Source organism: Misgurnus anguillicaudatus, chromosome 21 (assembly GCF_027580225.2).
Source record: "Misgurnus anguillicaudatus chromosome 21, ASM2758022v2, whole genome shotgun sequence".
Taxonomy (NCBI): Eukaryota; Metazoa; Chordata; class Actinopteri; order Cypriniformes; family Cobitidae; genus Misgurnus; species Misgurnus anguillicaudatus.
The window spans coordinates 30,591,320-30,607,328 of NC_073357.2; the positions used below are offsets into that span (position 1 = coordinate 30,591,320).

The window sequence follows — 16,009 nt, forward strand, 5'->3', positions numbered from 1 at the left end:
GCCAATCTTAACTCATCCAATTAGCCTTAGGAGTAAAGCTAGCTCAAATATTTTTTCATGCGTGCCATTTTTCTGATGTTGAAATATTGTTGTGTATCACAGCCTTATGTGCACAATCAAATGAAAGATATTGGTATGTAAACAATATGTGTAAACAATGTGGAAACATTGTGAACATTGCGACCAGTTTAACAAATGTAAAATGGGATCTGTTTGGCAAGCAATGGAAGACAGGAATATAAAACAAAAGTCTATATTTTTGATATCGTGTTTGGTGTACGGAAATAAGACCTTTAAACAATGTGATTTATACAGTAGGTTGTGTTTTGTCTGTTATTGTTAACTGGCTTAAGAGGAGCCTGCATTCTTTGAATAATTGACACAGAAATCTAAGTAATCCTGCAGTCCATTTTAAATGCAATTAAATACAAAAGTAAAGCATGACAATGCCATAGAAGGATTGCAAGAGTTTTGTTTTAGGTCCTTTGCCATGGCTTTTGTTAGAAAAGTAATTTACTGCCAATTTACACCTCATCACAGCATCTAGATAAATTAAATTCCCTCAGACTTTGTTGTGCATTCCTTAATGCAAACTCGGTCTCACGCCATTAAAACAACTTTGGAATTTCAGGGAGGGAAAGAATGCGTGTTACCCTTTGAAGAAAGTGTTTGAAAGCATTCACTATCATTCTCAATGTTATTCAAAATATCACCAAAACATCTGCATGTGACAAAGAAAAATTCAATATATTTCAGGGTAAATTGCTTTGTCTCTTCTACTTGTCTGACAATTATACAAGAAATATCATCAGTATGTGTAAATAATGAGATAAGGATTTATCTCTCGACTAAATAAAAACCTATTTAGAGTTCATGAGTATTAAATGCAAAGAATGATGGTGCAAAATATGTCATGAGGCACTGTGATAGCTACTTTATTGCGCTAATACACTAAACCCAATGTGGTTGTATAAACGCATGCATTTATTTGTCTTGTTAACTCTAACACTATTTATAGCTCATGCATATAACTTTCAAACCCTTTACCCTCACTAATAATATTTTGTAGGTTATGAGGTTCTCTTCTACATGGGATGTCTTATCAGTGCCCATTTGAAATGCAGTTTGTAAGGCCGTTCCTAGAAGATTACTTGTAGGTTTAACAAGGACATAACTCCATTACTGATAAAATGGAGACAGACTCAAGTTCATTTCTGGGCTCTTTCTTGTATGTTGTTCTGCACTCAAACCGACTTTCTCCTCTTGCCAAAAACATTGTTAATGAGTTTGGCCATGGACTTGGAGCCACTGTATCGCCTGCGGTCGCCTCTGTGCTTCAGCTGTTCCATTACATGGCGGATGAGTTTCGTGAAGAGGTTGGCAATCTCCAGGTAGTTCTCAGCCGCTGACACCTCCTGGAAGAGGCATTTGTTTTCGTGGGCCAGGAAACGGCCTTCCTCCTCACTCACTTGACGGCTGTGACATAGGTCTTGCTTGTTACCCACCAGGCAGACAGGGACCTCCCTATTTACACCAAAAAATGTTTATGATGAGAACATGACTGTATGAAGTAATCCATCAACTGTACTACGGCAGTGGTTCTCAAACTGGGTGCCGTGAGATGGTGCCAGGGATGCCCCAGTTTTATGTCATTTTCTAAAATGTTTAAATTATTATAAATACTGTGTAGATAAACCTCAGAAAAATAAGGCTGCTTATCAACAGCGCAACATTGTGTCATTTATATATTTTGTTTAATTCAAATTGTAAGTTTTGGAATGTTTTATGTCACAAATTTTCTTTGGGGGGCGCGAAGTGATGTACCCAGGTGTGCATTATTTTCAAATAATTCAAAGGACTGGAGTCAATTATTCTGCTTATATCACGGTTACCACAAATATTGCTCTGGGGCCTATTTTTAAGACATTTGAAAAGATAGGTGTGCGGTTGTCAAAAAATAATGCATACCCATGGAACATTTCTCAACCAATCAGAATACAGCATTCAACAGACCCATGGTATAATGATACTTATTTCACACTAATAATGCTACAGTACAATAACAGTGAGCCTGAACCATTGAATAGATTTTTTACAGTATCCTATATGGAACGATGCACTGTAAAAAAAATCTTTTTGAGGGCAGATGATGCGAAGCTCGTCAAAACATGTATTTAGCCCATGTGTGTGGCTTGTCAAAAGATTAATCGCGATTAAACACATAAAAAATAAAACACAAAAAATTGTGTTTGCATAATATATGTGTGTGTAGACATATATATAAATTTACACATACATGTATAAATTTAAGAAAAATGTTATTTAGGTATATTTTTTATTTATATTTATATAATGAAAAGCCTTTATAGGCCATCAATTAGGACTAAAGCAGCTGATATCAATTAGTACTGATAGGGGGCAGTAGGGGGCAGGGTTTCTCTCTCAATACTGACAGATTTCAGGTGATCTCCTGGCTTTCTGTGCCATTTTGCACCTTGTTCTCTTTATGTGTTCAATACTTATTCCCTGTGTCATTTCACTTTATTTATTATGATTCAAGTTGTATACTTAAATGTTTTGATTTCTTTGTATGAATTCAATATTTGGCTTGATGGCACAACTGGTGGAATTTTTGTGTCAATAGCTCACTTAGAAATCCCCTTACTGATAAAAGTGCTGTTGTGTGAAATACTTATTTTCCACGCTGTATTTTAACATGACAAGCCACACACGACACTCCGAATTTTTTTTTAAAATTTGCGACACTCGGAAGACGGAAGAAGTCATTGACTGCCACTGGTTGGTTCAACTTAAAAAAGTAAGTGTTCATGCTGCCTTAAAAGTTTGAATAAATTTAGTTTAAAATATTAGTTGACTCAACATTTTTACAAAGTTTGTGAAAAAAATTGCAGAATTATTTCACCATTTTAAGAAAGCAGAAACACTTTTTTTAGGTTGAACCAACAAATCTTTATTTAGAGTATGGTGATGGTAATAGGGCCAACTGTCCTGTATTAGCTGGGATGTCCCGTATTTTATGCCAAATTTATTTGTCTGGAATGTCTTGCATCACGTTTTTTAAATGCTATGCTGATCTAACCAGTGACTGATACAACAGCCTTGTTCGACTTCACTTGGTGGCATTTGCTTCACTTGGTTTGACAATTGGCTTAAATACACTGTATACATAAAATCATTTCCACACTGCTGCGGCAGGCCATCTTTTGTCCCGTATTTCAAAGTGAGAAAGTTGGCAACCCTACAGTAGATGGTAAACACCAGAAATTGTACATTTTCTTCTATAACACCATAGCAAAAATAACCCCTCTAATATTAAAACTGAGGATTGGAATTTATAAAGAGCTTGTGTTGGAAGACAAATCTGAAACTTTGCTTTAAGTACACCGTGTTGCCATTTTTGTGAAGTGTCAAAGCCAATTTTTAAAGAACATGCTGGATTCTGACCTCTCATCAATGATCTCATTGCCTTGTTTCAGAGATCTAATGAGATCCAGATGCCCAGTCTCACGCTCTCACTTACTATTGTTTCAAAAGAATTTCAAATGACAAATAACCATTGAAAGTTTAAACCATCCAGACTTAAATCCCTCAATAAATTTGCTAGAGTGAAATAGATACTAAGACCAGTCATCTTGTTGAAATATTAAAACCATTGAAATCTTATAATCATGGACAGAACTTCTCTTTGTGTGTACTAATCATCTGCACAATAATTATAATATCAGCCAGTTTGCCCTTTACAGATGTGCACAGTCTAGCAGGGAGCCCCTGCGCTCTATTCTGCAAATGGTCCACATTCATTTATTAAATCTCCATCCTTTTGTTCCAGCCAGCATCAGGAAAAGGTCAGAAGGTTGCAGGGAAGAATCTGACTCACCCTTTACAGGTCTCCCGACGACTCTCTTTGATCTGCGCCAAGATGTTTTTGGCATTTAGGAAGGACGTACGGTCGCTGATGTTGTAGACCACCACAAAGCCATCAGCCCAGTCTACTGGTTCCTCCAAGATACATCTGCTTTCTCCACTCTGCCAGGGGTTGGACACAGTGTGTTTTCCAGTAAAAAAAACAACATGCTCACTGACCAGCTGGAAAGCCGGACATCAAATGAGCAACCGGGTTCTAGAGTAATTAATCTTGACCCCCTCCTACAAAGGGTCAGCGTAGTATCAGAAAGCAAAGGGAACATAGCACAAAGCTCTGTTATTCTCTAAAGCTCAAAGCAAGCTGTTAATGTACTTCAAACAACCGGTCCTCTACCAGAAGTCTTTGTTTTAACGCAAAGACTGACTGCCAATATTGACTGCCTTGTACAGGATACGAGGGTGCTCATCTCACAGCTCAAGTTTTTGAAATTAAAGTAAAACAACAACTGCTGAAGTAAAAGGTCCCAGATGCGGCTAAAAGCCGTGAGGCTCTGTTTTCAAAGGCAGCACACATAAATCTCACTGGGGCACAACATGCACTTCCCATATGAAGCAGGTATATCTGACTCTGTTGCCCTGTGGCAGTGCTTGTATAAAAGTGTCCCGTATGAAAGAAGAAACACAAACCTGCGAGCACGGATCAAAGACTTCCAAGTTTAACTGTCTTCCATCAATTGAGAGCCTTTTATGGTATAAAGAGTCTGCAATAAATAACACTGGATGAAATACTGTGATAAAAAACCTGACTGCTGAAATAAAAGGGGATTGTTAGACATTTATATAAAATTCAAGGGCATTAAAGCAGGAATTGATGTGATACATTATGTAGTTGTATCGGCCGTGCAATTACTGTGCGCTTCAGGAATTTTTGGCATGATCACATAAGCCAAAGCAAAGGGGTTAAACTTTTACAAATTAGACAATGGGAAATCATTCAACAGATCAGCAATTGCACAAAAAACAGACATTTTACAATCAAAGTAAAACGTTTAATACCAGACAAACTTTTCTTTATGGTTTCTCTCTTTATTTTAAAGAGCACCTATTGTCCAATTCATGTTTTTAATTTCCTTTGGTGTGAAAGTGTGTATTAGCAGTGTTCGGAAAAGTTACTTTTAAAAGTAATGCATAACAATATTAAGTTACTTCCCCAAAAAAGTAACTAATTGCGTTACTTTAAAGGAATATTCCATTTTCTTAAAAGAAAAATCCAGATAGTTTACTCGCCACCATGTCATCCAGAATGTTGACGTCTTTCTTTGTTCAGTCGAGAAGAAATTATGTTTTTTGAGGAAAGCATTGCAGGATTTTTTTCATTTTAATGGACTTTAATAGAGCCCAACATTTGATACTTGGCTCAACACATAACAGTTTCTTTCAACGGAGTTCCAAAGGACCATAAACGATCCCAAACGAGGACAAGGGTCCCATCCAGCGAAACGATCCTCACTTCTGACAAGAAAAACAAAAAATATGCTCTTTTAAACCACAAGGTCCCTAGGTCCGGTCCAGCGCAACCTAACGCAAATGCGTAGTGACATAGGAAGGTCACGTGTTACATATATAAAACGCACATTTGCGGACCATTGTAAACAATAAACTGACACAAAGACATTCATTAGTATCAGTTGACATACAACAATGTCGGAACGGTCCTCTTTCTCAACACTGGGGCGGAGTTTCGCGTTCGTCCTCTGTGACCTCTTGACGTCATAACGTATTGCGTGGGATCACCTGGCGCATCACAACCGGATCTAGACGAGAAGTTGTGGTTTAAAAGTGGATATTTTTTATTTTTCTTGTCAAAAATGACAATCGTTTTGCTAGATAAGACCCTTATGCCTCGTTTGGGATCGTTTATAGTCCTTTGAAACTCCGTTGAAAAAAACTGTTAAGTGTTGAGTTAAGTATTAAATGTTGGGCTCTATTAAAGTCCATTAAAATTAGAAAAATCCTGCAATGTTTTCCTCAAAAATCACAACTTCCTCTCGACCGAACAAAGAAAGACATCAACATTCCGGACGACACGGCGGTGAGCAAACATCCGGATCCCTCTTTCAAGAAAATGGAATATTCCTTTAAGTTACCTTTGTGTTACTTTTTCTTACTTGGCTGAGGCTTGATCTCTTTTAGGCCTTGCGGGTGTTTTTATGACTGAGAAGTTCTGCATTCAGAAATTGCATATTTTCATCACAAAAATTTGCATTACTTTTGTTACCCAAATATTAATGTGTACATTTAAAAAGTAATGTTACTTTACTCGTTACTTTAGAAAAGTAATATACTTGTAATGCGTTACCCCCAACACTGTGTATTAGTACATGCTAACGATATGCAAAAGGTACAAACCTCAAAGTAAATGATGACGCAAGTTATCGTATCTAACGTAAATCTCTTTTCTTGGACTCCAACAAACACACAGATTGTAGGCAACAGCTTACTTCCTGGGATTGGTGATGTAGACAAGACTGACATTATCATAATTCCTCCCGCTTGGACTCACAGTCTGTAAGTTAACTCCTGTTAGCATCCAAATCTTTCAAACATGGTAAGGAGCGTCACATTTCCTGCTGATGTCAGAGGTATTCAGACCAATCAAAACGTACAGGTTAGCTGGCCAATCAGGGACACAGAGCTTTTCAAATCCGTGAGTTTCAGGAAGAGAGTGAAATCTGGAGCTACAAAAATGTACGGTATGTGGAAAATAATGAATTATACGAACACATTGTATTATACCTAATACACAAAATAGTATTGTTTTTAGCAATGAAATAGGTGCACTTTAAATTAAATTCTTACTTGCAAAAAGACTTTAAACTTTTTCTCTACTCAAAATTTTTATAAAACTGCACTGTAAAAAGTAAAAGTTGGATCAACTTTTAAAAAAAATGTCTTCAATTGGTAACACCTAAAAATTTTATTTCACTTTAGTGAAACTTTTACATTGAAAATGTTTACATTTTATGTGTTACCAATTGAAGTATTTTTTAAGTTGATTCAATTTTTACTTTTTACAGTGCAGTTTTATAAACATTTAGAGAAGAGTAAAAAATTTAAAGACTTTTTGCAAGTAAGAATTTCATTTAAAATAAAAAAAACCACAAAGAAAGGTTTGTCTGGTATTAAACTTAATACGTTGATTGAAAAAGGTCATTTTTTTTGCCATTGCTGAGTTGCTGAAGTTTTTTACCTTAAAGTTTTAACTTAAATTGAGAAAAGTTTTTACAGTGTGCCTTCATTTCTTTTTTTGTAAAAAAATCAAAAGTTTACCTTTTGGTTATTCTCAGTTATCTTCATGAACTGTAGGAACAATACAGCTTTGTGCTTTGAGTTGTATTTGATATTATGTCGGCCATTACTGTATGCTGATATGGATAAAACCTACGATCACATGCGCAACATTCTGGCTGCACCATAACTTCTTAAACATGCACGTGAGATTACTTACTGGAATTTGAGGCATATTCTCCTATGAATCGTTTGGTCAAGAATCTCACCAGCACCGCTGAGGACAAAAGAGGGGAGATGATTGAGTTTTGGGTTATTGAGACCGTGCTGTGATGTACAGTAAATGACCAGGATAAAGCTTGAAATAGGAAAATAGGGCAAGAGGTCAAACCCCTCATCAAAGACTTGGCAGTAAGTGCTGGTACATATCTGGCACAGAAAAAAACGTTATATGCTTTCTTCTTTTTTATGAGCACACTACCTGGTCTATATTAAATATTTCAGCCATGAAACTATGTTACTTTATTTAGTTTTTGAAGTCGGGGCTTCAAAATACACACACACTGTGGCAGCCTCACAAAAGTTGCATCCTAAGAACCATCAAGCAGTCATGATTCAAGTGTTTTCCTCACAAACCTTCAAATCTGAAACAAGACATTGCTTGATGCTCTGCTCTGTTTACTTTCCGGTCCCTCGGACCCCCCGGCCCCCTTCACTACCTCCACTGTTTTTGTTCAGAGGAACATATGGAATCATTGTTTCCCTAATACTTAATAGGCATTAGTACATGTATGCACGCCGAAGGGTCCGAACGTTCTTATTCTGCAGAGTGGAACACAAATAATCTCTAAACAATTTCACCAATTATTTGCATCTTACAACCATCCATTTTAATTTCCCCTCGGATGATTTGTATAAAGATGACCTCACCCCTGCGATCTGTTCCAAAGTACTTTCACAAGGTTTTTAAAGTGCAGGCATAATGCCTTACTGGTCATGTACAGCTCGCACACATTATTTATTGTACAGCCACACTGCAACAGTACAAACATGGATGACTTCCAGCTCAACCGAGGACCGGCACATTGCTGTGACAGAATTGGAATCAAGCCTAAAATACTCAGTTAGTTTAAAGTACGCATATTTGCTAAACAAGTCAAATTTACATGCTACAAGTATGTGTAAGATAAACAGTATGTTGACTATAAAGAAACTCACCAGATTTGCCTGCTCCCTCACTGCCCAACAGGGCCAGTTTGATGTCATTCATTGCTGTGGATTGCAGCCCCCGTCCTGTTGTTTCTTTGGGTACGGTCCCGGGCAGTACTCTTTACTATTTATACAGCTCTCAAAGTGGCGCCACAATCTCTTCTGTCTCTTACTTTCTTTCTGTTACTCTCACAGACGCAATGCTCCTCTGTCTCCCCTCCCACTACACAGAGCTGCCATAAGGTCATTTCTCCACCGAACACAGACGGATTTCCCTTTGATAGTTAAAGTTGCGTGGCTAAGTGCAGAACTTTGCCACAGTGAATTAAACCAAACTGCTGTGTGATCTTGTGAACCATGTTGCCACCTTTGCTTTAGATTCGACTTTTTACCTATACCTTAAATTGTCTTGCGCTGAAAAAAATGATTCAATGAATTTAATCAATTTTTTTAAGGTAAGTGGTTGCAATCAATTTATTTAAGCTACATTTAAACAAAAGTTTTATATTTTACTTTACGTTACTAATCTTTTTTGTTTAAATGTAGCTTAAATAAATTGATTGCAACCACTTACCTTAAAAAAAATTATTAAATTCAATGACTCGTTTTTTTCAGTGTAAACGTCAAAAGTCATTTTAGCTTACTATTTTAAATTTTATCTACACAATTTGATCAAATTAGAAAAAAAGGAAGCATTTTCGGCATGCACCCCCCCCCCACGTGTTGCGGCCCTCCAAAGAAAATTCTTAAAACAATCTGAAACTAACAATTTGAATTAAACAAAACATATATTAAATGATACAATGGTTTAATTACACAGAAGTTATGATAAATTAATTTGTTTTATACAATTTCAGAAACTGCCCCCCACATTGAAAAAAATGATTCATTGAATTTAATCAATTTTTTTAAGGTAAGTGGTTGCAATCAATTTATTTAAGCTACATTTAAACAAAAAAGATTAGTAAAGCAAAGTAAAATATAAAACTTTTGTTTAAATGTAGCTTAAATAAATTGATTGCAACCACTTACCTTAAAAAATTGATTAAATTCAATGAATCATTCTTTTCAGTGTTGTATTATACCAAATACACAAAATAACTTCGTTTTTAGCAATGAAATAGGTGCTCTTTAAGGACCTTAGATATTCTTTACACAAACACTGTAAAAAACTAAATTTTAACTTACTTTAAAATGTTTTTGGCTGTCTTAAATATTGGATTTTTATCAAATTGGCTTTCATGTGTTTGCGTGGTTTATGGTTAAAAAAACACATTATTTTCTCCAGATTTCACTCTCTTCCTGAAACGCACGGATTTGAAAAGCTCTGTGTCCCTTGATTGGTCAGCTAATCTGTATATTGTAATTGGCCTGAATACCTCTGACGTCAGCAGAATATGTGAGGCTCCTTACTATGTTTAAAAGATTCAGTTTCTTACAGGAGTTGAGGCTGTGAGTCAAAGCGGGAGGAATTATGATAATGTCGGTCTTGTCTACATCACCAATCCCAGCAAGTAAACTGTTGCCTACAATCTGTGTGTTCGTTGTAGTCCAAGAAAAGAGATTTACGTTAGAGACCATAACTCACATCAATGTTTACTTTGGGGTTTGTACCTTTTGAATAGTGATGTAGTACTTGAGTCTGGTCTCAGAATCGAGACCGATTTCTGCTTTCTCAGACTCATCTCGGACTTGTTCCTTCGAAGACTCTGTCTTGACTCGGTCTCGACTCGGTCTCAGACCACAGTGAGAGGAGAAGGACTCGTAATTTCAGAGTCCTCGAGACCATCGCATTTTTTATGTTCATATAAAAAAACCACATAACAATAATAATAAAATGCAATGTTGACGGGCATTATTTGAAAATGACATCCCATGATGCAATGCAAAGATACTGCCATCAGAGCCGTTTATTTATCTCTCAAAAAAAGGCAGAAGATGATGCATGTGGTAGGGATTTTTTAATGATTGTAAAAGCATAGTCTATATTAAGATGTTAAGACTTCTCCTCTAAATAATTCCCAATCTAGCTTAGTCTGTACGACTGTTGATTATTAACTTGGGTGATATTAAATCATGAATATGAAAACTGATATGTTTTTATGGTCTTGTTCTCGACTCGGTCTCAACTCCTAAAGGACTCAGTCTCGACTCAGACTTGCTTCCTCAAAGACTCGGTCTCGACTGTATTTGAAAACTCGACTCAGTCTCGACCCTTCAAACAGTCTGTCTTGACTCGGACTCGGCATAGGCGGTCTCGTCCCCATCACTACTTTGAATATCGTTAACATGTACTAATACACACTTACACACCAAAGGAAATGTAAAAACATGAATCGGACAATAGGTGCTCTTTAACTGAAATTTAATTTTTGGTCAGGTATGTGCATTTGGATACCGAAGTGGTTGGCAAAGCTTTCTAACATCAAATGCACTTGATGCTGTGGGTATCTCCCAGTAATTAGGGTGAACATATTAGCCCCAAGAGCAGCTTTTGCAGTGCCAGCCTACGATTCGGCCAAGAATGTCAGCCATATTTTGATTGCCGGGATCAATTCCTTACAGAGTAGAGAGCAGCAATCAATTTTCCTTCTTTTCCAGAACAGTTCCAAAAAATTGAAAGACGTTCAGCCACCCGGACTTCAATTTCATGGGCTGCTACACTGGTCAGGGAGGCTTTTTTCTGCTTCGCTCTTTTCATTCTTCAGCTGAGTTCTCTACAGTGTCCTATTATTATTCTGTTATGTTTCATTTGATTTTTGTTGGCTGAGGACTCACAGACACTTTAGCAGTACAAAAGCTCAAAATGTACCCGGCACCAAAAAATATGTGGCACGTATCAGGCTTAGTCCGTCTCACTGTTAAGTATATTGCTTTGGACAGAGTGGAATTTCATTAAAGTATACTGAAGCTATAAACAGATCCTGGATTCAGTCAGGCTTACGCACATAGAATATAGTTACTGGAGTTCAGCATAAACTTACAAAGACCTTATCAACATGCAATCACAGACAAGAAAAACATGCTTGTGAAAGAGAAGAATGAAGTGGATTTTCATCTAAACACTATATATCACTGCATACTATTGCATTTCAAAGAAACTAGACTGGCTAAACAGCACGCAGATGTAAAACCAGCCGACCTGAAGGCTGATGAAGGGCAGGAAAGACTTGACATTACAAAGCTCCATCTCAGATCACACAAGATTTTCTGTTATCTTTTTTCTGAAAGGAATTTCACATGCATTCGTTAGAGCTATACTGTACTGTATAGGACAAAACTATTTATAAATATGCATTTATTTATATTGGATACAATTTGAAACTCATTTTATTGTTGGATGTAGTCATATTAGTTAATATATCACAGTATCACAATTGTGTAAAGACGGAATCAAGTTTAAATGAATTTATGCTTTTGAATTTGCTGAATGTTGCCATTTGTGCCATGGCTAGTGTATATGATTAATGCAACTCTAAACATGTGAACTTTCAATTTTTCTTCATTTATATTTTAGTTAAGATGTTATGCATTTTGGACATAATATGTTATATTGTTATTTTGTTATTAGCCAGTTCTTTAATAACATAATCCTAAAGGAAGTGACCTTATTGTTACTTAGCCTAAACATCAATAACAAGCAATGTAATTCTGTAATGTTTTTGGCATAAGTTCGTTTGTCTCATTTTAAGTCCCCTGGAGTCAATCTTACTCGCCAAGCCACTTTTCTTTAATAAAAAAAAAACATGGTTCCCTTCATCTCGGTGGAATAAGATTTTGTGACCTTTCCGGACTATCTGTCATTCATATAAAAAACTGGGCTTGATTCGGTCATTCTGAATAGGTGTAAAAATGACCCCAAATGAAAATGAATGGGAAATGCAAAAAATATTTTTTTCTTTTTATTTGTCAAAAAAAAATCAATGGATTCAGAATAAATCTGAAAATTTCAACAAAGAAAAGTAGGCCTGGTACAGAGCACAAATGCAATATAGAAAAGACATGCTCAATCACACACACACACAAAGGTATGACTGCCACTGAGAGCATTTTTATAGAATTTGGCTCTTATGCTCACACAGGTGCGTGCACACACACACACACACACACACACACACACACACACACACACACACACACACACACACACACACACACACACACACACATTACATTCAGTCGAATTTCTGTGCCATTTTGTAAAAACAAACATTTCAAAATGCATCAAAAACTACAAAAAATACTATTTGAAATAATATTTATTTTTAATGTCCTTTCTAATGTTTATATAAACATAAATTCACAAAATGTATCACTAAAGTAGTGATGTGAGCAGTTGGCGACATCCAGTGAAATGAATATGGGCCTCTGCTGGTCGAAATGATTTATTTCCTAAACTGTAATTCTTTATGTTTTTTTCTAAACATCAGATGGCCGAATTCAACACATTACGTCTTGATCAATATCTAAAAACAATTTAAATCAAATTTAGATCAACATTTATGTGATTTTTTTCATAAAAAAATTATATTTTACAGGTAAGCTGGTGCAGTTGAGGAATTTTGTGGTAAACAGGTATAAAAGTACTTCATACCTCCCAAAATTAATGTATAGATGGGAAGTAAACAAAAAAATGCTATATTATTTGTATCATTAAAAATGTATATATTTTTTTGTAATCACTCTTTTAAGTTCTGGAGTCATTTTTACCCCGTGGAACTATAACGTATACAAGAAAATCAGGGCTTATGAGGGTTAAAAATGTTTTGTTGATGTTGCATCCCATTAAAGTTTTTGCCACTGCGCCAGAACACTACTGTACCTTAAAGGGACACTTCACCCATTTGCATTAAAGGAATAGTCAATTTTCTTTAAAGAAAAATCCAGATAATTTACTCACCACCATGTCATCCAAAATGTTGATGTCTTTCTTTGTTCAGTTGAGAAAAAATTATGTTTTTTGAGGAAAACATTGCAGGATTTTATTGGACTTTAATAGAGCCCAAATCTTAATACTTAACACAACACTTAACAGTTTTTTCTAACGGAGTTTCAAAGGACTATAAACGATCACAAACGAGGCATAAGGGTCTTATCTAGCGAAACGATTGTCATTTTTGACAAGAAAAAAAAAGCACTTTTAAACCACAACTTTTCGTCTTCCCCGGTCCTGTGTTACGCCAGCGTGACCTCACGCAATATGTCATGATGTCAAGAGGTCACAGAAGACGAACGCGAAACTCCACCCCAGTGTTTACAAGTGTTGTGAAAGAGGACCGTTCTTACGTTGTTGTATGTGGAATGATACTAATTAATGTCTTTGTGTTGTCAGTTTATTGTTTAAAATGGTCCGCAAATGTGCGTTTCATATATGTAACACGTGACCTCTCTACGTCACTACGCATTTACGTGAGGTCGCGCTGGCGAACCACAGGACGAGAAGTTGTGGTTTAAAAGTGCATATTTTTTATTTTTCTTGTCAAAAATGACAATCGTTTCGCTAGACAAGACCCCCCCGCCTCGCCCGGGATCGCCCACAGTCCCCCGAAACTCCGTTGAAAAAACCTGTTAAGTGTTGAGCTCTACTAAAGTCCACCAAAATGAGAAAAATCCTGCAATGTTCCCCTCAAAAAACATAACTTCTTCTCGACTGAACAAAGACATTAACCTTTTGGATGACATGGTGGCGAGTAAATTATCTGGATTGTTTTTTAGAAAATGGACTAATCCTTTAAGCTTTGTATAGTTAGAACCCCAGTCATGTTTTTGAATGGTCGTGCATCATTTCCTCAGTTTCCGCGGAGACAGGAGAAATACAGATTTCAGTGTTGCACTTCCTTCTTTCAATGATGTAAAAATCATCATTTTGCATCATTGAAAGCAGGAAGTCCAGTATCTTTGTTGAGGGGGTGAGACTACAAACACCCATTTTCTCTGTCAAATAGGCACCAAATTCAAAATGTATGTTACATTTCGACTACAAATATGAGGCACTTTCAATGAAGATTAATGTTTCTACGGGTGAAATGCTCCTTTAAGGACCTAATGTGTACCTTTAAAGGTACAGTTAAACGTTTTGTACCCCTAACATTTAACTGGTACACAAAAGGTTCTTAAAGGTACTTAGTCAAAAGTTCACTGTTTTATATACCCATAAAGGTACAAAAAGGAACCTTTGAGAGTACCACCCAAGTGTGCAGTAATCAAGTTATAATGAGCAAAGTTTAAGGGCCTGAGCCTAATCGGAGCACATTTCTGTAAATTTTGTATAACTTAAACATACCAAACAATAAAAGAGATTATAAAGATACTCTATTTAGTGTTCGGCCTTTAGTAATTATTTTCCAGACCCCTGTTTAATTTTTTTTATATACTGTAGGTAGGTACTTACATGAGAATAGGCAAAATTGTCCATTAAAATGCAAGAATATATGACCCCTTTTAAGAGACATTATAAATAAGTAGTCAAAGCTAAAGGGGGTAAAAATGAGGCCAACTGTATCTCATGAGAAGAAGAGGGAAAATGGATTTAAAAGCTGGCAGCAGAGTTATTGCATCATGTCTGCGTTTAGTGCGGCCTTGTGGGGGCTCTACTCTTATCCCCCATCTTTAAGAAAGCAATCAGGGGTGTAATCCTGCAGGTTTCGGGTAAATTCTCTGTGACTCGGGCCAGGCACTGATCTGATTTAAGTGTCATCAGGAAGCTGTCAGTTAAGATGAGCCAGGATGTGTCCGCTGGGGTTCAGATGTACAGTACCTTAGCAGCGAAACTCAATTTGTCAAGGAAAGAGATATCTCAAAGACGATCACCCTTTTAGATAGCATCAAAACCTAATATCTTTCTAACTGAAGTGATAGATGAAAAATATCCAATATACAAGCCTGGGAGATTTCAGTGAGGAACAAATTACAGTAGGCTATGCTGCGTCATGCGTTCAGTACACATTGTTAACTGGCTTACGTGCAATTTTCGCATTTATTAGCTGTTTTTTGCTTTTGAACATCTAAAACAATATTTTGTATATGTGATGCTATGTGAAGATATCACTTAACAAAATAATAAGAAATTGGATTAAGACAGAGAGATCTATCTTTAAAGAAAGTAATGAAAAGTCATAAATCAAACTGATGTTTCATGTCAAACCGTCTTGATTGTAGCATCTTCCCCTTGCAAAAATCAAAGAAAAATTACGTCTTGTTACCTTAATTCAGAAGACATTTACAGAGTCAAAGGGTTTGTTTTAACAAATCAAACAAAGTGGAAAAACCTCAGCCAGCTGAGATGTCAACCAAATGTTTTTTACTTGTAATGAAATTATCCAGGGCCTTCATTTTGGCGTATGGCCTCAGTGCTGGTGGATGGCCAGACTTTATTAATCTGTCAGAAGTCCACACGCACAATACAGACTCAGGAATCTTTAGGAATTTCAGCTCTAGAGGGAAAATCGTGTTCAAGTAATAAGCTACGCAGCCACTTTGGCCAATACCAACACTCCTGTTCTGTACCTCTCATGTGTCAAAAGCAAATAACGCTTTAAGAGTTAACATGATGGTTTAATCAGTTCTCTTTTTTGCCCAAATAATTAAATTAGAAAAAACATGTTTTTTAAATGAGGACTAGTTTTTA

General features: G+C 36.4%; 1 protein-coding gene across 1 annotated transcript; it reads right to left on the reverse strand.

Moving 5' to 3' along the window:
* Window positions 1-394: 394 nt before the first annotated feature.
* On the reverse strand, window positions 395-8,586 carry rerglb (RERG/RAS-like b). The gene is made up of 5 exons (XM_055201815.2): window positions 8,392-8,586; window positions 7,394-7,450; window positions 4,573-4,646; window positions 3,899-4,047; window positions 395-1,524 (listed from the first exon to the last, which is right to left on the reverse strand). The coding sequence occupies exons 1-5, from the start codon at window positions 8,441-8,443 to the stop codon at window positions 1,245-1,247; spliced, it is 612 nt and encodes a 203-aa protein (XP_055057790.1). The 5' UTR covers window positions 8,444-8,586; the 3' UTR covers window positions 395-1,244.
* Between the last annotated feature and the right edge of the window lie 7,423 nt (window positions 8,587-16,009).

What these genes read in the sequence shown, in the direction of transcription:
- rerglb (XM_055201815.2), bottom strand. Translation starts at nt 8,443, where the DNA reads ATGAATGACATCAAACTGGCCCTGTTGGGCAGTGAGGGAGCAGGCAAA. An exon ending in TCTTTGATCCGTGCTCGCAG is followed by an intron (nt 4,048 to 4,572) that starts GTTTGTGTTTCT and finishes AACCCCTGGCAG; the next exon opens with AGTGGAGAAAGCAGATGTAT. An exon ending in CGTCGGGAGACCTGTAAAGG is followed by an intron (nt 1,525 to 3,898) that starts GTGAGTCAGATT and finishes TGGTGTAAATAG; the next exon opens with GGAGGTCCCTGTCTGCCTGG.